The sequence below is a fragment of the Suricata suricatta genome, chromosome 12, assembly GCF_006229205.1.
Source record: "Suricata suricatta isolate VVHF042 chromosome 12, meerkat_22Aug2017_6uvM2_HiC, whole genome shotgun sequence".
In the NCBI taxonomy this organism is placed as follows: domain Eukaryota; kingdom Metazoa; phylum Chordata; class Mammalia; order Carnivora; family Herpestidae; genus Suricata; species Suricata suricatta.
The window spans coordinates 71,306,581-71,331,328 of NC_043711.1; the positions used below are offsets into that span (position 1 = coordinate 71,306,581).

General features: G+C 38.8%; 1 protein-coding gene across 1 annotated transcript in view; it reads right to left on the reverse strand.

The window, feature by feature from the left end:
* The window catches only part of SLX4IP (SLX4 interacting protein), a 183,385-nt gene that overhangs the window by 9,519 nt on the left and 149,118 nt on the right, over positions 1-24,748 (reverse strand). The window contains 2 exon segments of the mRNA XM_029918398.1: positions 9,488-9,576; positions 12,184-12,261. Coding sequence (XP_029774258.1) covers positions 9,488-9,576; positions 12,184-12,261 — 167 coding nt within the window.

Consider the following 24,748-nt stretch of genomic DNA (forward strand, 5'->3'; position numbering starts at 1 on the left):
CTACTTCTCTGAACATCAGTTTCCTTGTGTAGAAAAGAGAAATGATAATACTATCTCTACAGTGGACACTCATTCATTTTCTGGAAATAATACTCAGATTTCGTCTCTAGTTCCCATCCAATGTCCATGAATTTTCAGGAGGCCTGTCTCCACACCTGGCTCCAGAGGTGGACCTGTGACCCCAACCAGGCCAAGCAGAGTACTGGATTCATGAGCCTCAGGGTCATGCATGGGCTGCAGGGGCCCCGGGAAGAGCCCCGCTCTCCGTGCCCATGGACCTGGTGCTACAAGACCCAACCACCACGTGCAGGCTAAGAATGAAGCCAACACCATGGAAGGCAGATTGAAGAAACAGTCCTGATGATATTATTTGTGCCTGTGATCAGAAAGCCATACCTGAAGTCTGGACTTTACAGGCACGGGAGAGCCAAAAACCTCCCTTTTTTGCTAAGCCATTTCAAGTTGGCCTTCCTGTCCCCAGAAAACTAAAAAGTTCAAGACTGATACAATCTCTTCTCAAGTTTGTTACATTGAATAAGTTATTGTATGTGACAGCTCTCTGCAAACAATAAGTCTTTTGAAAACAATAAAACCGGTGTAAAAGTAATATATTGTCAACTTACTTGGGAGGCAAATAAAATATTAAGGTATAAACCTAGACCAGTTTCAATTCTTCAAGGCTTTGTGATAAGGCAAAAAGGTTATTCTTTCTTTTTAAAAAAATTAAGGTAATCTCTACACTCAACATGGGGCTTGAACCCACAACCCTGAGGTCAAGAGATGCACGCTCCACTGACTGAGCTAGTCAGGTGCCCCAAGAAAAGTTATTCTTGAACTTTAATGTGATGTCCAACCATTTTCAGGAGCATCGGCATTCTGAAATGTGACAAGTTGAATGACTTACAGAAAAGTAGCCCAGTACAGCACAAATTCTGACAGTGACCACAATCTTAGACCACGATGCACCATGACCATACAGAAGCCACATGTCCTAAAAGGAAGAAGAGGTCTCTCTTTCCCAAATTTCACTTCTAATATTTTCTTAAATTACTTGGTAATTAACAAGTTACAGAAGTAAAAAGGTAAAACAGGTGGATAGAGTAGTAGTGAACAATTAAAAGAATGTACAACTATACCTACATATTGACTCAAAGGGACTGAGGCAAAAAGAGGTCAGATGGAAGAAAAAGTATCTCTTGAATTCCACTATGAAGTACATTTTCTCTGAGGATGCTAAGGATGGAAGACACCTATACTGAGACACCATAAGCACAACACTCAACATAGGGACTGGCACATGCGAGTCCTTGTGAGATGCCCAAGATGTGGACATGATTGTCCCCATTTCAGAGATGAAGAAACTGATGCCCCATGAGACTAAGTCATCTGTCCACCTCCCACGATGAGGGACAAGTCTTCCACTTCATTCTGTTTCTCTGCACCCAAGTCCCTCCCCAGAGCCCTCCACTTCTCTGCCTTCCTGAGAAAAGACAGGTCTCTAAGGGAGAGGGACACGGATTGCTGGTGCCGCTGCCACCTGAGTCAGTGGCAAACACTCTAGTTTTGTTTTGTTTTCAAATAAAAATTGTAAAATTTTCTTGTATTCTGAACTGATGACTATGAAACTGTCTGGTGTAGATCTAGGGAAGTACCAATAAACAGTTGCAAAGAATGCTAACCTGAAAATGAAATCAGTGAAAAGAATCAAGGAAGTTATTGTTCAGGAAGTACACATTTCACAGGGATTTTCCAGTTTACATTCACCTAACCCTCGAGAACCTAAAAATAAATTCTGAACCCCGCTAGGCCCCACCATCTCTGGTGCCATATAAGCATGATGAAACTTGAAACTTGGATACTTGAAAGAATTTGTAGGTTTGGGTCCTATGCTTCTTCATGATGGAAGTGGGGGGAGGGAGAATCACTGACCACTCTGAGAAATGAGTGAAAGCTATTTAACTTTGACTAGAAAAACATTAAACACACACACACACACATACACACAAAAACAACAACTTTTTTTAATTTCAGGGAATTCATGAATCACAGGTTAATAGTGTCCAGTGTAAAAGCAGAAGGGAAATATCTGTGAGAAATGAGAGAAACTTAATGGGAACTACCTCAGGCAGAGAAAACCCACCTCTGGGGGTGTCCTAATTCCAAAACATCTCCTCCCACAGAGATCTATGGTTGAAAAATGCCAACACCTGGCAGGAAGGCTGCTAGCCCTTCATTCAAGGCGATAATTTTCTTCCCTAACATGTCCTGTGGCTGAGGGTGGACAGGATGGGTGCAGGGGAAGGTGGGGAAGTGTGCACCCAGCTGCACAGGTGGTAGGGCTGGCCAGAGGAGGGCCCACGGTAGTCCTGGTCACCAGTGAGAAAGAAGCAGAAGAGCCAGAGAGCAGATATCACAGATGACTGTCTTATATCAAAATTCTGCTCAGAGCTGGCCCTCTGCCCAGGGACGCAGAAGGAATGGCTCTTCCCATTGCTCTTGGATACAGACAGCAAGACCATCTTTCCAAGACTCCCATCTCATGACAGTAACAGCTTCTGCAAACTAGTCTGGGAACCTCACCACCTTTATGACATGGTTTCCTTGGGAAAATGAGTACTGAATTCTAAATCATCTGCTAACTAAATGAACTTTCTAAACATAATCCACTTGCACGTCAAACCCTGTGCAATCACCGTGGGTGTTCGGATGAACATGTGAGCTTTTAGGAATTTGGGTCTGAGAAGTCTGGACTCCCAATTCCTATGTACCTCAGAGAAGTGATTGGGTTCTTCCTCCAAAGCCGTATCTCCTTGTGAGTCTACTGGCAGCTACTGGAAATGACAGGTGTTCGAGCTGATGGTCCCCACCCTCCCCGACTCTGGGTGCTGGTTAACAGAGCTCCTACTGAAGGTCAACAGTTTACGCTCTTGCCGTATCCCTTTCTCATCTCCGACTTGCTGGCTAAATGAGGGTTTATCACTTAACTTTTTGGTACTTGTTTTTATCGCTGTAAGATGAAGCTGGGCTGACAAGTGGAGACAAATAGAAAATGAGAGTGCTGAGCTTCTTGGGAAAATACTATGTGCAGATGGATATTACTATTTTCAGCAGGCAGAGTAAGATATATAACAATATATTAATCTGGTGTTGATGACATTTACATTAACTCCTCTTTGGGGAAGAATGGAAATAATAATATAATTAATATTGCATAAGTGTTTTCCAGTTTAGAAGACATTTTTATATTCACTATCTCACTTGATCCTTAGTAAAACTTGGGAAGACTTGTGTAGTAGGCATCCCTTTTACCTCTGCTCAACATGTCAGAGTGTTGGCCAACACTCCGAAAGGCCAAATGATTTGTCCTAGGTCATCAGGGAGTTAGGAGAGAGGCAGTGGCCAGAGCCAGGCCTTTTAATTTCAAGTGTAATCTCTTTTCTACATGTTCCATTCCCTGGGTCTGTGCCCAGGGAACAAGTACAAAGGATGAGAGGGCGGAGAAACACCCTATCATAACTTAATCAATCCAGCTCATCTAACTTAGAGATGTCCTACTCCAGCTCATCTAGCCTAGCCTATTCTAGTTCAGCAGAGGGCAGGTTTCTTAGGAGTGCTAGAGGCAGCGGCAGGGCAAGAACCATCTCATTCACGAAGATGGCTTTCAATGGCTAATCATTGGGAAGACTTAGGAAAGAAGGATAAAACCTCAGCTTAGGCAAAGGATAGTCAATCTTTAAAAGAAAACGATTTGATAGGAGAAAAATTTGTTATTGTGCCACAGTCGAGAAAAGCTATTCCAGACAGACCAAACCAACCTAGAATAGCTCATCCCCAGCACTGGCATTTTCACTCAGACATTCCATGTAAGGGCAGGTGTGTGATGGCTGCTGTACAGTTTCTGCTTCAATCCAAGGAAAGCGGTCCACCTGTAGGCCCTGCTGAGGGCGTGGCCCTAATCTGTTCCTCAACCACCTGTGGACCATGTTCTGGCTCTGAGCATTGGCCACAGGTGACTGGAAAAGGGTAGGGCAGAAGGCAAGATGGTGGGCACTGGGTAAGTCCTGCTGCTGTAGGGTCAAAAGGAGAGCCTGGTCCCGGGAGAAGCCTCCTTCTTTTGTGCACCCCAAAGTGAGGTTCCATTAGTAGAGGCAGACTGAGCACGTTCCTCCCTTAAACCTAAAAGCCCCAATTACCACAATACTGATCAATATACAGAATAAAAACTACCTTACGTCACAGATTAAAATAAATCACATAAAATATAAGGAAATATAAGGAAATGCTTATCCAACTTTGAAAACCGTAACACCAAGACCATCAAAAGCAGAAATTGTTGTGGAAACCATTAAATCGAGGACACAGACACCTACCACATAAGTGTCATATAATTAAAAAGTAAATGATAAACTCACTAAAAGTTACTTTCCTTACTATTTAAGGAGTTTTTATATAGTTGGGAGTCTGTGAAATACAAAAATACCAATAGAAAAATGGACACAAACACACAATTCACAAATGAATGGGTCCCAGCTAAAATAAGTACATGGTGACCTCAGTTATCAAGTATCAAGTATGGAGGGGTACAGACTAGGTCATTAACAGAGGCTGTCTTTAGGTTGGGAGTTGTGGATAATTTTTACTTTCTCTGTTTATATTTGGATTCAAGGGTTTTCATACAATGAACATGGACAATTTTGGTAAGCAGTTATTAAGTAAAAAACTAAGTTCGGAACACTGTGGGAAATGTGAAATATGGAAACAACCTCTTCCCCTTTAAGGAACTTCTTCTAGTGCTATGGGAATCTGGGTAATGGCTTCTAAGTAATTTACCACTGCATTGTTTAGGAAATACAATAAGATGAGAAGGAAGGATTCTTAAAAAGCTTATGGAACATCATGAAAAAAACTAGAAAAAGCACTACTTATTTAATTTTTTGATACAAAAGGAGAATTATTTTATGCAGTGATCTGATTTATACTTACGCAAAAGTTCCCTCATAAAATTTAATTCTGTCAGTTAAGGTACAAAGTTAATGCACAAATTTGTTAAGTAGTTTGTCTTCTATAAACATAAGACCTAAAATGTTTTGTTATATATTCTCTTATCTTTCCTAAGATAAAATATAACTCTTACCCAATTTTTTTTATCACAGCTTTTAAATCTACAAGTAAAGTTCTCTTCTGTGCAAAATTATGGTTTTTCTTTAGCTACATTTTCATCTACTTCCTCTAACAGAAATTCAGTGTGAGAAAGGATTTCTGAGATAATTTGATACCCTCCCCCCTTGACTGAGAGATGAGGGCTAAGGCCCACAGAGGTTCAATTATGACAGCCAGGCTAAAAATAACCCAGGCTAGCATAGTTTATTGCTTCTTTAGACTCGTTCTCATTTCTATTCTATACTCATAAACCAGAAGAGTTCTTTAACATTCAACAGTAGTTTGACTTAAGTGTTCAACTTAGTGCTTAAACAGTGTCTCCTGTCAGGACACGCCAGGGATCCTTCCACCCAGCTGATGCTACAGCAAGGGCCTACGCGTGTGACTAAGGGTACGTCTGCAGAACCCTGATGGCTTTTGTCACAGCTTGGCCACCACCCCAGTGAAGCATGAGACAGAGAACTCAAATATCATGAATATATATCCACTTTTGGGCAGCACTGGTACATTAAATACCATTGTTAATTTCCAAAAAAAAAAAAAAAATCACAGACTTTTACAGCTTGGGTTTAAGAGTAGGAAAGTAACTCAGAATTTTGGATTTTCTTCTGAATGGCAGAGGACCCACGTAAACCGTTACGGTGCAGAATGGATACATCTTTAAGAAAAAAGGATGCTCTGTTTGATTCATCCCTTTTAGGTCACCAGGATAGTCCTCAGTGCCCCTTATCTGGCAGACTACAAGCTCCTTGAAGGCAGACAAGTTCTACTTAGTTTTTCTTTGTTTCCCCAGTGCCTACCGGAGCTCCTGGCACAGAGCCAGCACTCAGCAAATTATGTTAAAGTGAAATGGTAGGAACAGATGGGAAAGATCTCCAGAGAGGAAGTGTGCCTGTAACCAATGCTCTATGAGATACTCGCTTTGTGCTGACCCTGAAATGTCCCAGATACATACCGAGTTCTATTTACACAATCAAGTGATTGCTTTGTAAAGTAATTATTTTGATGATTATTGGCTGTTTCCTCTAATAATGATAAATATAATAAATAATGAGAAGAAATAATAAAAATAATCAATAATTTTTAATTTCCCCAAAGCCCCAGAGCTTTATATTCTGAGGAAAAAGAAAAACAACAGCCTCTACACAGGGACCTGGGCTTATAAATATGAAAGCAAATATTGTTGAAATGGGACATAACTGAGTGCAACCAAAATTTACTTTATGTTTGTCATATCGCTAGGAAAATGAAACAAAACAAAAGGTGAAAACTCTCAGAACGACTTCCCAGCTCGTCTTAGCAAGAGGCCCAAAACTGAGGCTACAAGGACCTCGAGATTTCTTATGAGAAACTGTAGTAAGAAAAATACAGTGACTCATCTCGTAATAATGCCCCTTCTTCCCAAAGTACACATCACAATTCCCACATCCCTGGCACACGGGCGCTTGGTGCAGAGCTATTGCAACACGGAGCTTCTCCCTACACCAACCAGCGCCCCTCGGTGGGCCAGAGAGATGCCACTATTGGGGTAACAGACCTCCTTGGAGCTGGAAGCCTGTTAGCGGGTGGCACGGTTACACTCGTTCTGCTCCCCAGAGGAGGGAGGTTACTCCCCTTGTTCTGCTTGATCTGGAACAGCGGTTCTTTGATGCAGCCACCTAAACAACTGGGGAGCTGGGGGCGGCTGGCTTCCTTCTGTGCAGGCTCAAAGAATCCCCTGGCAGAGAAGTTCTGAATAGGCACCCTCAGATCACCTAACCAACAGTCATTCAGACACAGAGGAACCAAAGCAGGGGGAAAAGATGAAGGAACAGGAATCTACTACACACGGCACAAGCACGGTTCCCAGGCTGTCGCTCAGGTTCTGGCTCACTCCCCACCACTTCTGGGGCCATGGAGAACTGAGCTCAGGGAACAGTTAGAGGAAAATAATTGCTGTTTCTTGACAAAAATTTATCTCCAATACAGCTATTTAGGAAGCCAATTTCCCAGGCCTTCCCAGTCAAATGGTCCTGGAGAATAATTACCAAGAGAAAAGAGATGGATCCTGCCCTTTGGCAAATATCAACGTAAACTGATCAAGAATCCAAAGTTTCCTTGGAAGTTCAAGGAACATTCACACAAGAGCCAGGTATCACTGGCTTTGGGCATTTGAGGTATGGATCAGGGGCCATGCATGCCTTCTCTCAGACAGAAGGCAAATTCTGGGAAGGAAGGTGGTTTGTTGACCCTCAAATGGCTGAGACAGGTGGGCTCTGCAGAGGCCACACATAAATGAGGCTAAAGCTCTAAGGCACAAGTGGTAGAAGGACCAAGTTGTGGGCTTGGTGGGCAGTGTGTAGGAGGGTTCTTTGCTAGGCCTGGATATCTTACTGTTTCCAGGGACGGCAGGCTTGAGGAAGTGGTGGACTGGAGGCCTGTTAGGAGGGGAGGTGCACAAGTGAGCTGGCCAACCAGAAGGGATGCACAGAGCCCACGTCCAGGGAGGGAGCCGTGTAGGGGTGCGGAGGAGTGTTGGCAGACTCCCTTGTTTGTGGCTGGGAGAGTGTGTATGTGAAGGCACAGAGGTGGGGAATAGAGCGGCTGAAGAGACAGAGACTGATCCCTCTAGAGAGTCACTGAAAACAATGAAAGATCCTCATGATATAAATGTGTTTTTCTTTGTAAGTCAGTTTGGTTAACTCTGATAGTGTTATCACTAGATGTCAGAACATTTTGAAGAGAAGAAAACTGAACTGGCTTATGTAAAAGGCTCACACTAGACTACTCAATTTTTCAGGATGAAAATTCTTAACATTTAGGAAATCTTCCAGTTTATAGGATTTATTTGACAGCAGCTATAGAAAACTCAGGATCTGTATAAATACCGGTGCCCCAAAGGAGGATAATATTTCATTTGTATTGAGATGTTTTAATTCACCCTTAATGATTTAAGATATTAAGTATTAATATTACATATCATACAAGATCTAATTTCTTCTTTTTTCCATCGCAAGCAATAACATTTCCTGGTACAGTTAACTGTTGTTTTCTTAAACCACAGATCAATTTCTTCACCACTCTGAGAATTAGTTGTTATATTAGTATACAATACTTTTGTATTTATTAATTTACTAAGATAACTAACATCTTGTAGAAATCTCAAAGAATATACTTTTAATACTTTTCACCAAATTTGCTTCATTTATGTCATTTAATTGACAGAAGAAATAAGGACCCACTGTCTTTTCCACAGGGCTCATCTGCTCCAAATAAAAGCATCTCTGCTCTTTGCTTTTCCTAGGTCTCTGATTTACCCTTCTGGTCTCTATCCATTTATTTCAGATGAGGTAAGAAGCTGGTTTTAGGCCATGTAGGCCAAATGTCACATTTCATATGGATTAAAAAATAATAAACATAAGGAGTAATCTAATACTCCCATAAATTATTTTAGAAGCATCATAATCCTGTCATACTTCATGTCCAGGCTTCATGTCTGCTAGTTTTTTTTTTCTTTTTTGTTAAAGTTCAAGTAATATTTCCAAAAATATGAAAAAAAAAGTTTGCAGAGGGGTAACTTCAGACAGAATGGACTGCGGCTGCAACAAGATACACACACACACACACACACACACACACACACACACACACACACACACCCTCCCTCCCTCCCTCCCTCCCCGGAGACTCTCTCAAATGCATATGTTAAGTTGACAAGGTACAGCTATAAGTTACAATGTGGAAGGGTGGGTTTCTGTATTTATTTATCCGAACAGAGAACTCCAATGAAACCCAAATGAAACAGCCAGGACCTGACGGAGCTTGAGACTTAGCCTGAGAAAGGAGAGGGAAAATAAACCCTATCAGCAAAGAAACAATACACTGGGGAAAAGTACCGATTCTCATGAAAATGTCAGTGATTCACCATGGAATAAAATTCAAAGCCACTGACCCCAATGAAAGCTTCCAGTGGAAACATGTGGATTTTTCCTTCACTTCATTTCAAGGCCTCGCTTTATCTCATTTGAACATTATCATAAGCACCATCCCAGATTTTGTGATATGTTCCTTTCTCATTAAAACTGATGTAGAAAAAAATTGATATAAAAAGATATGACTGATAAAACTAAATTTTCAGGGGGACCTCAGGGGAAAAAAAACAAAAACCAAAAACAAAATAAAACACATCAGTTAATATTATCATGCAAAATGAGCAGGACATTTTTTGGTCCCTTAAAACACTCATTGGGTGCTCAGTGGCCAAAGGATAAAAGAAGACAGTATTTTTTTCTTTTTTTACAGTAAGTTGTCATTTAAGGAGATTTATTTATAGAATTTTTGTACATACCAATTCTTTATTCTGATTTGCCGTAAGATCGCGACTGAATGAAAGCTGACTTACACAGACCACAAATCTGTCAGGGAATACACGGAGCTCTGCACAAAATGAAGAAAATTAAGTTATTAAAGGCATCAAAAATCTATGAACAGAGACATGCTTGGTCAGAGTTTTAAGTTACGGCTAAAACATGTATCTATAAGACACATGTCTCCTCTCCTCCTCTCCTTTCAGTGTCTGCCATCAATAGGGCAGGGCAAGCACAGAGCTCGAGGGAGCACCCAGGAGGCTGCAAACTGGTCCACCTGAGCTCCTGGACCATTCTATTATATCCCATGAAACCCCCAGGCAGGGCCCTTACAGCTTTCCCTCTGTGTTAGTTTTCTGACCAGAACTTACATTTGGAAAATAGGATGAACATTTTCTAACGAGTGCGCAGAATTACAGAAACAGGAAGAATATGGGACAAAATCTGAAAACGTGAGTCATCAATGTTCTCACTAATTATTTCACTTATCATTTCTTTGGTCAACTGGTCTCAGATTGGTCCCCTTAACTGGAGAGCAAACTTCCAATCTGAATCAGGCAATGAAAAGAGCAGTGTCATTAATACAAATAATAATAAGGACACAGTAAGATATGCAATAAAGATGATATAATTACACCTCAGTCACACTAATCTATTATTACCACTTCTTAGAGCAAAACCACGGACTTCTGAGCGGGGAGCACTGCGGGAATCTCAGAGCTGGATGCCCCACGTTCAACGAAAAAAGAATATAAGATGGTAAGTGGCATCTGTATCTCTCCTCCTCTCATCTGTCTGTCCTTCCATTCACATTCACTTATGCGGCCTCCACCTATCTCTGCAGTGATGTTTTGCTGATGCTAAATGCATACTATGGGTGGAGGTGAGGGTCTTCTCCCTTCTTTATACTCGCTTGTACTGCTTTTGCATTTTTTTAAATAATACTTACATATCATATGTATAACACAAATGTTCTAAACTTAAAAAGAAAACTTCCCTCTTAGATATGGCCAGTATTTTTAAAGAGGGATATTATAAATGAAAGAAGTGAAGCCTTTTACATATAACAATGAATGAAAATGTGAGGGACTGAGTGATATACTTAGAAGTCAAGCATGAAGGTATTGATTACACATACGCACAACTGAAACCCAGTTACCACCACACCACCTGGCTGGGTTAAATTACACCAAAGGCCCAATGAGTCCATGTTTTAGTAACAGCCACCTCCTTACTTCTCCCCTGGACCACTGCTGTCTCCTTGGTGATCACTCTTCCCTATTCTAATTCATCCTGCTCAGTGCAAGCAGGTTAACAGTTCTAAAAAAATATATCCACTTATCCTGCTCAAAACCCCATCGTGGCTCCTCAGTACCTATCCCATAATGGGCACACTTCAAATCCCTCCAGGAGCGGGGTCTAACCTGTCATTCTGGTCTTACTCCCACTAGTCCTCCTCATATAGAAATCCCGATTTTAATGGGCCTGAATGTGTTGAAACTTGGACCTTTCATGGATGTTCTATCCGGTAAGAGACTCGGGATGGCCTTTGAAAAGCAAAAAAATAAACAAGCAAACAAATAAATTAAATAAAGTCTGCTGATAATATCAGGCTACTGATAAGTAGTCTGCTTCCCACTTTCTGGAAGGGGAAACTTAAAAAGAGACAGAAGCCACAGAATTTCCCTCCCACCTAAAATCATGTCATTGAAACACAAGTCAGTGGATCATAATTTAAATTAAAAATGATCAACTCTATTCAATTATTCCTCTCTCTTCCTCTGAAAAGTAACAATACTAGTATGATGAATTTTGAACATTTTGGAGCCAGGTATTATATAAACAGAAAGAAACCTCTGTATACTTCTTTTCTTAAGTCATAACTTAAATTATCATTTTAATATTAAAAAAGATTTAGGCAATAGCAATCTTGACCATACAGGGTAGCTAGCTTATTTTACTAAGAGAATTGAACAAGGTGGAAAGCCCCAGTAAGAGAGTAATATATTTGAATGACGCTTAAAGTTTAAAAAGTACAGATAATTGTGAAGATTCCAAGAGCAAACCTCCATATAGTTTATTTTCAAAGTCCTTATTTCATATCTTATATATAAAAGTCATCCAAGGAAGTTCAGTTAGAGTTTCTTTCCAATGTTCAGATCAGCTCGGAGAATTGTCATTAGCATCTGACTTTATTGTTGTTGGCTGGACATGTTTGACATCATTTCCTCAGCAGACATCCTGATTTGGGGAAAGGCGGGGGGAAAGCTGGGCTTGTCACACACCTAAGAAAGGCTCTGACAGCTCTGGGCTGGGAAAGCATGTTCTCGTGTACACACTTGTTCTGTATCCCAGGGACTTGGTGTGCACAGACAAAGATGAAGTGATTCATAGTGTAACTGCCTGTCAAATCATTCTGGAAGCTTAATGAAAGTGCTGAGATGCAGCAGGAAAGTAAAGTATAACGTGGCCCAGCTCACAGTTCTCAGAAAGATAGTATAACAGTGAAAATTGAAAAAAATAAAAAAATAAATGTTTAGAAATACTCTTAATCAGTACTTCAATTTTACAAAGGCAATGAAACAAGTTGGAATCTTCATTCCTTAATTTTAATTCCTTCTCTAGGGCAAGCAAATAGTGCAAAATGCCTGATAACTCAAGATTATCAGCTACTTACCAGTACTCTGTGAACTCCTACAACAGTGGAGGCGAATACCTCTCTTGAGGAAATAGGCTGTGATCTGAAAGCCATAACCTATAAGGTGAAATAGGATATCATTAGACTACAAATTTGTTTCCCATTAAATCCCACGGGCCTCCCTACTGCCTACCATGTAGTATGTGTTCAATAATTATTTAGCAAACAAAAGGTTAAAAAGAATCAATAGAGGGACTCACATGAGAGGAAGGGGTAAATATGACACTGTGAACTCCGGCAGGAGGCCTGGCCAGAGCACCTGGTTGGGATGGTCTCCAGTCCCTGAAGTGGCTCAGTTACTTTATCTGTTACAATGAATTCAACCAAGAATTCTCTACCCAGCAAACTGATCATTCTGCATTGAAGGAGATATTAAGAGCTTTCCAGAAAAGAAAAAGCTAAAAAAATTCATCACCACTAAACTGGCCCTACGAGAAATGCAAACAGGCCTTCTTTAAGCCCAAGAGAAAGGACACTATTAATTATATATATCTCTGTGTGTGTAAAAATCTCACTGGAAAAGTAAAATATATAACACAGTGGATCAAGCACTTGTAAAGCAAGCATGAAGGTTAAAAGACAACAGTAGTAAAATTCACTCAAATTACAATACTTAGTTAAAGGTAGCATAAAATGTAAAGATATAAAATGTGTCATTAAAAATATAAAACATGAGCGAGGTAAAGCTTTGGAATGTATTTAAAATTAAAATTTAAAATCAACTTAAAACAGACTACTATTTACATGTGATATTTTATGTGACCCTTGTGGTAACCATGAGGAAAAAATACATAATAAATACAAAGAGAAAATGAGAAAATCTAAAGATAACATTAAAGAAAGCCATCAAACCACAAAAGAAGAGATAAAGAGAAAAAAGGAACAGAGAGGAACTACAAAAACAACAAGAAAATAATGAAAAAATAGCAAGAAGTATGTACTTATTACTTTACATATAACTGGTCTAAAATCATCAAAGACACAGAGTGCTAAATGGATAAAAACAAACAAACAAAAAACCATAAAGACCCATCTATATGCTGCCTATAAGATACTCACTTCAGAAGTAAGAACACAGACTGAAACTGAGGGATGGAAAAAGATATTCCAGGCAAGTGGAAATGAAAAGAATGCTGGAGTAGGTATACCCATATAAAATAACATAAACTTTAAAACAAAGACTGTAATAAAAAATAAAAGAGGGCATTACATAAAGATGTCAACCCAACAAGAAAACATAACATTTGTAAATATCTATGCACTAGACAAGGAAGCACCAAAACATATAAAGCCAACATTAACAGACCTAAAGGGAGAAATTAAAATCAATACTGTACCAGTAGACTTTTATACCCCACTTCTATCAATGGATAGATCATCCAGACAACAACAAATGAAAACAGAAACATCAACTTTAGAACAACACATTAGACCAGACAGACTTAATAGATACATAGGAAACACTCTATCCAAAAGCAGAATATACATTCTTCTCAAGCAATCATGGAATATACTCTAAGATAGATCACAAGTTGGGCCACAAAACAAGTCTCAATAATTTCAAGAAAATTGAAATCATACCAAGCATCTCTTCCAACCACAATGGTATGAAACCAGGAATTCATTAGAAGAAAATGGGAAAAAATATAAAAATATGGAGATTAAACAACATGCTATGAAATACCCAATGGGTCACTGAAGAAATCAAAGGAGAAATTAAAAAATAATCTATAGACAAGTGAAAATAAAAATAGGACATACTAAAATACATAGGATGCAGCAAAAGCAGTTCCATGAGGGATGTTCATACCTAAAGAAACAAAGAAACAAACAAATCTCAAATAAACAATCTCGGGGCGCCTGGGTGGCTCAGTGGGTTAGGCCTCCCACTTCAGCTCAGGTCAGATCTCACGTTCGTGGGCTCGAGCCCCGCATCAGACTCTGTGCTGACAGCTAGCTCAGAGCCTGGAGCCTGCTAACGGTTCTGTGTCTCCTTCTCTCTCTGCCCCTCCCCCTCTCATGTTCTGTCTCTCTCTGTATCAAAAATAAATAAAACATTAAAAAAAAAACAATCTAGCTCTGTAACTAAAGGAATGAGGAAAGAAGAACAAGACCCCATATTTACAGAAGAAAGGAAATAATGACGACCAGAAGAGAAATATGCACTAAAAAAGCAATAGAAAAAAAGAAATCAATGAAGCAAAGAGCTAGTTCTTTGAAAAGATAAACGAAACTGAAAAAATCTTAGCTTACACTTACCAAGAAAAAAGAGAACTCAAGAAAAAAATCAGAAAGGGATGTTACAACCAATACCACAGAAATACAAAGGATCATAAGAGACTATTATGAAAAATTATATACCAGAAAACTGTACAACCTTGAAAAAATGAATAAATTCCTAGAAACCTACAATCTTTCAAGACTGAATAATAAAGAGATAGAAAATCTAAATATACCAATTACTAGTAAGGAGATTGAGAGAGTAATCAAAACCTCCCAACAACAAGTCTAGGACCAGATGGTTTCACTGAAGAATTCTATTAAACATTCAAAGAAATTTAACACCTAGCCTTTGCAAACTCTTCCAAAATTGAAGGAGGAAAAGCTTCCAAACATACTTTACAAGGCCAGCATTATCCTGATACCCACCCCCCCAAAAAAAGGAAAAAAAAAGAAAAAGAAAATTAAAAGCAATATCCTTGGGGTCCCAAGGTAGCTCAGTCAGCTGAGCATCTGTTTAGGATAAAAACTTTCAACAAAGTGGGTATAGAGGAAATATACCTCAATATAATAAAAACCATATATGACAATCCTATAACTAACATCACATTTAATGGTGAAAAGCTGAAAGCTCTAACACTGGAAACAAGACAAGGATGCCCACCCTCACCACTTTTATTCAACCTAGTCTCAGAAGTCCCAGCCATAGCAATTAGGGAAGAAAAATAAATAAAAGGCATCAAATCAGAAAAGAAGTAAAACTGTTGCTACTTGCAGATGGTATGATACTATATAGCGAAAACGCTAAAGAATTCACACAAAAAATCTGTTAGAACCAATGAATTCAGTCAAGTTGCAGAATTTTGTATCAATATACAGAAATCTGTGGTATTTCTATACATTACTAACAAAACATTAGAAAAAGAAATTTAGAAAACAATCCCATTTACAATTGCATCAGAAAAAGAACAAAATACCTACTAATGTATTTAACTAAGCAGATGAATGACTTGTACACTGAAAACTGTAAGACACTGACAAAAGAAGTTGAAGAAGATACAAATAATTGGAAACATATTCCGTGCTCAAGGACTGGAAGACTATTGTGAAAATGTCTATACTACTCATTATAATCTATAGATTAATGGCAACACCTATCAAGATTCCAGGGGCATAGTTCCAAGAACTAAAATAAACAGTTCTAAAATTTGTATGGAATGAAAAAAGATGCCAAATAGCAAAAGCAATCTTGAGAAAGAAGAACAAAGCTGGAGGTATCACACTTTCTGATTTCAAAGTATACTACAAAGCTGTAGCAAATCAAAACATTATGGTATTGGTACAAAAACAGACACATGGATCAATGAAACAGAATAAAGAGCCCAGAAACAAACCTACACAGATAGTAACAGTTAATCTATGACAAGCCAAGATCACACAATGGAGGAATGGTCTCTTTAAGAATGATGTTGGGAAAATAGGACAGCCATGTGTGAAAGAATAAAACTAGACCACTATTGTATACTATGAACAAAAATGAACTCAAAATGCATTAAAGCCTCGAATGTAAGACCTGAAGCCATAAAATTTTTTGAGGAAAATATAAGCTCCTTGACATCAGTCTTAGCAACATCCTTGTGGACCTGACTACAGAGACAAGGGAAACAAAAGTGAAAGTACACAAATAGGACTACATCAAACTTAAAACCTTCTACCCAGCAAAGGAACTGTCAACAAAATGAACAGGCAACCCACTAAATGGAGGAAGATTTTTTGCAAACTATATATCTGATAAGGGGTTAATATCCAAAATACATAAAGAATTCATACAACTTGGCAACAAGTCAACCAACCTGATTTTAAAAATAGAAGATCTGAACCAACATTTCTCCAAAGACAATGTACAGATGTCCAATAGGCACATGAAAAGATGGTCAACGTCACTAATTATTAGGAAAATGCATATCAAAACCATAATAAGAAAATGTCTAACATTTGTTAGAGTGGCTACTAAAAAAACAAACAAGAAATTATAAGTGCTGATGAGAATGTGGAGAAAAAGGAAACTTTGTGCATTCTCACTGTTGGTGAGAATATAAATTGGTGTAGCCACTATGGAAATTATAGTGGCCTCAAAAAATTAAGAATAGGACTACCGTATGACCCCAATATTCCACTCTGAAGTATTTATCCAAAGAGTACGAAAATGCTAATTCAAAAAGATACACGCACCCTTATGTTTACTGCAGCATTACTTACAACAGCCAAGATATGGAAACAGTCTAGGTGCTCATTGACAGACAAATGGATAAAGAGGATGTGGTACATTTATACAATGCACAATTACTCAAATATAAAAAAAAATGAAATCTTGTCATCTGCAGCAACAGAGGTGGACCTTAAAGATATTAGGCTAAATTAAGTAATGCAGAGAATGACAAATACTGTATTATTTCACTCATATATGGAGTCTAAAAAACCAAACAAATGAACAAACAAAATAACAGAGTAGTGGTTATGGGGTGAGGGGGGAGTGAAATGGGTGAAGAGGGTTAACTGGTGGGTGACGGATGGTAAATAAACTTCAGAGTGTATACATATGTCGAATTATAAAGATGTACACCTGAAACTTACATTTGGGGGGGGGCATAGTTATGGTGAAATACTACCCTGCCCCTAAAAATGTATACCACTACAGGCCCTACCAGAAAAAAAAATCTCACAAACAAAATGTCAAGTAAAGGAGCCTGGTACAAAGAGTACAGAAAACAGAGACATTATCATTCATCTTATAGGGTAGCAACATAATTTCACCAAAAGTACCAGCATAGTTCTTTCTTCTGCTTTCTTCCCTCCCTCCTCTTTTCCTTCCCTTCTGGCCCACCTCCAGGCATAAACTACTCTGTTGATGACCTTCCTGAAAACATTAAGGTAAAATGTTCTCCCAAAAAGGATAATTGTCTCCAGGCTGTAAAACAACCTCAGAGACAGTATTATATCCATTAAATTGGAAGGGTCAGGAGGTGATCTCCAGGACCTTCAGACTCTTCAAAGTCCATGGCTTTACTGCTTTTGAAATAACTTTTATTTTTTAAAAAATGCAAAGAAGTTCCCACTTTTATATTCAGTATCCTTCTCACAGTCCCATAGAAAGATCCAGAACATCAGTGACTGCAGATCTGACGTCTGTCTATACAAGCTACAGCTTTGACAGCACAACTGCTTTAGTCACAGGGATTGTGAAATAAGAGTGACATCTATGATAACATGATCTCCAGATTTACAGAGATGAAATATATTTTTTCCTAAAACACTCGAAATGGACTGCATTTGTCATGTGCCTTTTTTCTGCTTAAAATGTCAAATGAAATATGCACACCACTAGCATTATTCTGAGTGCTTTAAAACAAATCCTTTATTCCTTAGGTCAGTGAGAGAGTAGAAGTTATTTCCACAAGTTTATCTGTTCTACTGCTTTGGGGTTGTGGGGGTATAGTTTGTAAGAAAGGATCTACAAACAGAGACAGTAAAAGTTTATAGTGATTTTCAAAGTAATGGTTTATACTGTCAGTCTTCCAAAGGTGTGAATAACAATACAATGCACTATCTAAGTCATTCTGCATTTGCTTGTAACACTTACAGCTCTAGGTGACCAAGATTCAGATGTTCAAAAATATTTTCCCTGTACAAATTTTAGGAAGGCGCTAAATCTGAAGTTGACTATGAAAACTATAGCTGCAAATTTAGGAAGGATGGTATCTGGAGATACCTTGGGTGATAAAGAAATCTTATTTGCTTAGCTAAGTAACAGTCTCAGTATGATACCTTTCCCTACAGGGAAAAAAAAAGCAGTATAAAGAAAATTCTAAGTGATTTATGGCTGAAATTACTAGAACTGAGTATCCACTATCCATCCTACCCCCAGGATAAGATTATGCTAAAGAGAATTATTCCTAAACTGGGGACTTATGATTTCAGGGGACCCCCCCCCTCCCCGCGTGGCATCTACAAGAGAAATGGCAAACTGACTTAACATGTCAAAAAGATTTTCATCTGCTTAATCCAAATTCCATTGGCCATAGGAAACTTTATTGTTTTGTTTAAAGAGAACTTGAAGAGAGATTAAGAACGAAAGACACTGTGTCAGTTCTTACGGCAAACTAATTTTGATATATAAACAGAGAAAGTCACTGCCACTGAAATATACGAACTCAAAATACTTATGAAGATGTATTTCATTTACCCACAGATAACAATCAGTGATAAGATGACATTCTTATCTTTGCTCTTTAATGTAATTAACTTCACAGAGTTCAGGAGGCCATTAAAATTGTGTCCTTATCCAGAGCTAAAGCAAAGATTCACTATTTTCTAAAATCAAGCAGCAACTTGGCAAAGAATCCAGGAGGCCTTTCGCTTTTCCCTTCTCTGGGCCTAAGCTGCAGGCCTGCTTACACTGGTGTTCTAAGTGCACAACACGGGAGTCAGCAGGAGACTGGGGTTGGGGGACAAAATGGAAATCGTAAAGTGAGAATCTTTTTACTTGGAAACTACCTGACATGGCATTCTGAGATTCCGAGGCACCTGTAAACCATGTTTAAGTATGTTTTCCTGCCAGCTATTTGGTCCTCCTAAATCTGAGAAGACTGTCTTTAGACACAGGAAAAGACTGGGATTTAGAAGGAAAGTTCTGTAGCGGAATCATCTTTCTACCAGGATTCTCCAGATACGTGTGTTTCTAGAAATAGTATGTACTTCTGCACTGCTTAATGTCATTTGACATCCAGTCCTCACAGGAGTCTCCCTTCTCCCCTGGTCTCCAAGCAGCCCCCAAAGGTCTCCACTCTATGCCTCTGGCATTCCATACACTGTAAACAGCTGCTGCTCCATCTTCACACAGACCTCCTAACCTCCACTGGGGCCCAAAATGATGATTTGTTACCACATCAACATTCTTCTGACTCACCTGGTAGTTCACCAAAGAGAATTAAGTCTCTAAGAAAAAAAAGGAGGGGTAGAGACTTGGTAATATTAATGAGAGAAAGGGTGGTCCATGTTTTAAGGACAAATCAGAGTTCTACTATTTTATTTCATAGTCTCCCTAAATAAACTGCTCCAAAATGGCTTTATTAGAAATGCAGAGACTTCATGAATAGAAAGGGAAAGACAGCAACAAAAAAATCAAATACAGGTTTAACACATTCCATCCTGGCTTAGCAGGGCAGTAGATTAGTTTTAAGTAGTACCTACTGTGCTGCAGTGATTAAGACTTTTTAAGGGAGTGGTTGTGTATTTCGGTTGTTCTATTTCATAGTCCCAAGACACTGAGAGCAAATATCCAACATCGAGTTTTAAATGTAAAACTACCCAGCTTCGCTTGTTTTCCAGGGGATTCACAGCCAAGGGAAGTCTGTGGGATAGTGCATCCCAATGCGAGACCAAGTGGAGCCTGGGAAAATGCCTCTGAGTGGCCTGCTGAGCCATCAGGACTGCAGGACAGGTAAGCACTACTTCATAGCTGGCTGCACCCAAAATGGCATGGCTCTCCTCCAGCCAAGCCTTGTCCCAAACCACAAGGCAGTCTCGAAGGAGGAAGACCTATGTTGTCCCCTAATACTTCTCTCCCTGAGAGGACCTCTTTGTTATTAGTATCATCACTCACAATGATGAAAAACATCAAACATCCAGAAATAGAAAAAACAGTGTCATGAACACCAAAAAACCCGCCATCTAGATTCAGTTATGGCTAGTATTTTGTCATGTTTCAAATACATATTTGGTAAACTATTTCAAAATAAATTAGACGCCATGACACTTTACTCCTAAATATGTGAGCACAGACTCACATATAACAAGACATTCTCCTGTATACCAATATAGAGTGATCACAGCTGAGCAAGACATTATTGCTCCATCAAATAGACCAGTCCATACTCAGATTTCTCAAACTACCCCCAAAATGTGTATCAGTGATCTTCCTCTCGAATTAGAAGCCAACCAAAGATCATGCGTTACATTTGGTTACGTCTCTTACATTTCCTGTAATCTAGAATAATCTCTCCCTTCCTTTTATTCTTTATTCTAACTTTTTAAAGGTATCAGGCTAGTTGTCTTACAGAGTGATTCCCATTCAGGATTTGTACTTTAAAAAAAAAAACCTCAGTTGCCTAAATACAAATTTTCAACCTGCATGCTCTGTTATAATGCCTGCCCTTTATTAATTTTGACAGTTTCCTTTAAGTTCTGCAGGAAAGAGTAGGTTCAAACTAACATTGTAATTATAATTCCAAGTCTGGAACACAGATGACTTGAATGTTTAGTCCTAAAGATAATTTCAAAGAAGTGAGATCTTAAATTTATAAACACTTAAATATTTAGCAAAGGTAAGCAGGTGGAGTAGTGGTCTCATTCTTGTTTTAAGAAAGGGCACTTGGTTATAATCAGAAAATTATGTGCTAACCTGGAAGCAGCTTCATACTGCGTACCAGTTCAGACTTGTGACTGTTTCCAGTCTGAGGTCATGAGTCAGCTCTCATTCTCCATCTGAAGACCTGGTGAGATTTAATAAGAGGGTCGGAAGGAAGGGGCTGATAGCTACTGAGTACTGACAAAGTCTTCTTCCATGCTAGACTAGACCAGCATTTAAAAAATGAAGAATATGTGTGTGTTAACGCTATTTTGTTCAGGAAAAATGAATTATAACTCGTTACTTCTGAAACCGTCCATTCAGTAAGTCACATCTGTCCTTATAAGATGGCCAACGGTAGAGAAATCACAAGTGTGACACCATCGCTTAGAACATACAGAGAGGCTGGGTGTGAGATGGAGACTCTGGGAAAGCCCTTCTATGGGGCCCTCGGAAACACATTACAGGCCTAAGTGTGTTCTTCACCACTGTTGGTGATGGGTGGGGCTGGGACAGGGGCTGTTCTGTGGGAACCAAAACACAAGAGACTTACCGTAAGTGTAAGAACACACACACACAGGATCCTAGTTTAAGACCACAATTGGGAAACAATTTGGGTGGGTAAGTGGAATATTTGGTCCTGGGCTAAAAATTTCACTTATTACCCAAGACATTTAGAGATTCCAAAAGGATCCCTTGAGATAACATTTCACGTTCTTAAATAAGGACAGTACTGGACTCTGAGTCACAATAAAGCTATGTCTATCTGATGCCAAAACAAATGGGGCAAACTAGTTAGTTCCATTAAAAAAAAAAAAAAAACCTATGAACAAAACTTGAGGCCAAATTTACTTAGAAAAAAATTTTCTCCTGTCACTTCATTGACTTAGTATGCAATACCACTGGCCATATGTGCTATTAATTTTACTATCTATGGAATCCATTAGAATGTTACCACTGAATGAGAAAGCTTCTCAGGCAGACAAAAATTAGAGTAAAACAAATTGAGAAATTATCACTCCAAAGTTCTTTCCCACACTGCTTTCCTACTTTTTTGTTTATGAAAATATGCCCTTACCACCAAGTATGAAAAACAGGTTTAGATAACATGCAAGCACAGATGAAATGATATTCAAAATGGCAGCTCCCACAATGAAACGCAGCCAGGCCATACATAATGATGGGGACGATACGATGGGGCACTTACGAAAATCTCAAAGTTCCCTACAAAACCCTCCACTCACCTTTAAATAACTATGCATAAAAGAAACCGAGATTTTGTTTGTTTATTCTGAGAGAGAGAGAGAGTACAAGAGGGGGAGGAGCAGAGAGAGGAAAAGAGAGAATCCCAAGCAGGCGCCGTACTGTCAGCATGGAACCTAACATTGGGCTTGATCTCACAAACGGGGAGATCATCACCCAAGCCACAATCAAGAATTGGAAGCTTATTCAACTGAGCTACCCAGGTACTCCAAGACACAGATTTTTAATAAACCTTCTAAATGAAGTAGCTGGCTGTTTAAACTGCTGGCTGTTCAAGCAGGTTCCTCTTATGACAACTTTCCAACTTCCTGTGTATACACTGAGGAGCACTGGATGAAGGATATCCGCTGTGGCCTCCCTCTCTTGCAGGGTGTCCCTTCCAACTTTGAGATCCTATGACCACGTGCAGTGAGAAAAAGAGTTGATGAACTACTGGACTATTTGAACAGGATGACAGGACAACAGGACAAGAAACCTTCCTGCTTATTTGCCTGGACCATATTTAAACCATATTTTTAAAACAATACCAAATGCCAAATGAAAAGATGCTAAACCTAGGCATGTGCAACCTAATTCTTCCTTTACCATTTGAATCGTTTGAATCGAGGTTACAAACTTGAATGCTTTAAGGGACAAGACAGTGAAAAGGCTGGGTTTGGACTCTGGAAACTGGAGAAAGCACATGCCTGGTTAAAAGGTGACAGAAGCTACCGAACTCCAGCATCAGCTACCACTGGAAATTAGGGCCCTGGGGTACCAGATTTTAGGCCTTTCCAGAAAAGCAAAATATCAAAATTTTTACATAAGATCTCCCAGATTTTAAATTAGCAATAAATTAAAATATAGTAGTCCAAGTACAGTTCTTTAGAGGGCGGCTTCAGCTTTGCACTGCCAGTGGACAATCTGTAATCTAAATTCCTCGCAGTGTGGTTGAAGTTCGTTTTCTTGTTTCTGCTTTCGGCAGATCTGAAAGCAAGTAGCTGCTACCAAATGCTTGGAGATAGGTAGTCAGTCTCAATCTAGTCATTTATTCTAAGCTAAATAAACCCAGGTCCTTAACCTCACTACACGGGAAATGTTTATCTATGTTTAAATCATTCTGACACTTCTAAGTCCTGACATTAAAGATACACAGCGAAGGGTCTGACTCAGTGTGAAGGAAAATGAAAAGATTATACAATTTTAGAAATCATTAATTGTATGAATGTGTGAGATCTGTAGTTTAAAAATCACAAAACTTACATTTATTTAAAAAGGACTTGAAAGGTTGAGTAAAACACCAAGTTCTGGACTGGAAGGGCTAACTGTTATAAAGATGTGAATTGTTCCCATATTTGTTTATTTAACAAGCATGTACTGAATGTCTATTACGTACCAGACAATTCCAATCAGAATCACAAGGAAAACATTATTTTTGTGTGTGCGTAAGAGTAGGGGCAATTTCGAAGTTGCCAAAATTAATTCTAAAATTAATTTAGATGAATAAACAAATAAGAACAACTATGGGGAAAAACTCTAAATGAAAAAAGAAATTCTAATTCAAAGTAATGTATACACAATGTGTTAAAAAAAAAAAACCAACTAGACAAAGAAAGGTTTACGAAGTTAAATCACCAATAATCCGACCACCCAGAACCAGTTACCATTATCACCTTGACTTTTGATGTCCTCCAGATCTTTTCTGAAGATATATAAACATACATGTATTCCTATTTCTTTTTACAAAAATGGAATCACATGACAAATGCTGCTTTATAACCTGATTTTCCTTTAAAAAACTCAGTGTACATGAACTTTGTGTATATTACTACTTAGGAATCCACTTTTACTCTTTCCCTATTTAATATTCAATACAAGAGGGTTCTTACTGATCTGTAAAGCCAGCTCTGCCACATACAGCTCTCTTGCTCTCTCTCTTTTTAATGTTTATTTATTTTTGAGAAAGAGACAGAGTGTGAGCAGGGTAGGGGCAGAGAGAGAGGCAGACACAGAATCTGAAGCAGGTTCTAGGCTCTGAGCTGACAGCACAGAGCCCGATACATGAACCACGACATTATGACCCAAGCCAAAGTCGGACACCTAACCAACTGAGCCACCCAGGCTCCCCTAGGCCTCTTTTTTAGAGTTATTTTATTTCATTGACTTATCAGTCAATATGCACTGTATTAATTACCTAAGTTTTATTTATAATAAACCTTAATATCTAGTAGGCAAGTTCCTTTCTTGACCCTTGACACTGTTTCTAGTCCTCATCAAGAATTATTCCTGGTCCTTTACGCTTTCCTATAGCTGTTAATATAAGCTTGTTGAGTTGCATTAAAATTCTGTTGGGAGTTTGATTAGGAAGGCCCTGAATTTATAGATCAATTTGGAGACAAATGGGACTTCCTATATACTTGATATGGCAGACCGCCCAATTATTTTAAGAGCTTTAAAAAAATGTAAAGTTTAAAATTTCTCTATGTAATATTCTTGCATACTTTATTAAGTTTATTATGAGGTACTTCCTATTTTTTATTGTTGCCATCACATATTATTACTTCCTAAAAACTACATTTTCAAATTGTCTGCTGTTGCAATTGACTTTGGTATGCTGGCTTGCATCTGAAAAATATATTAAACCCTCTTAGTAATTCTAATAACTAGTCTCTATTA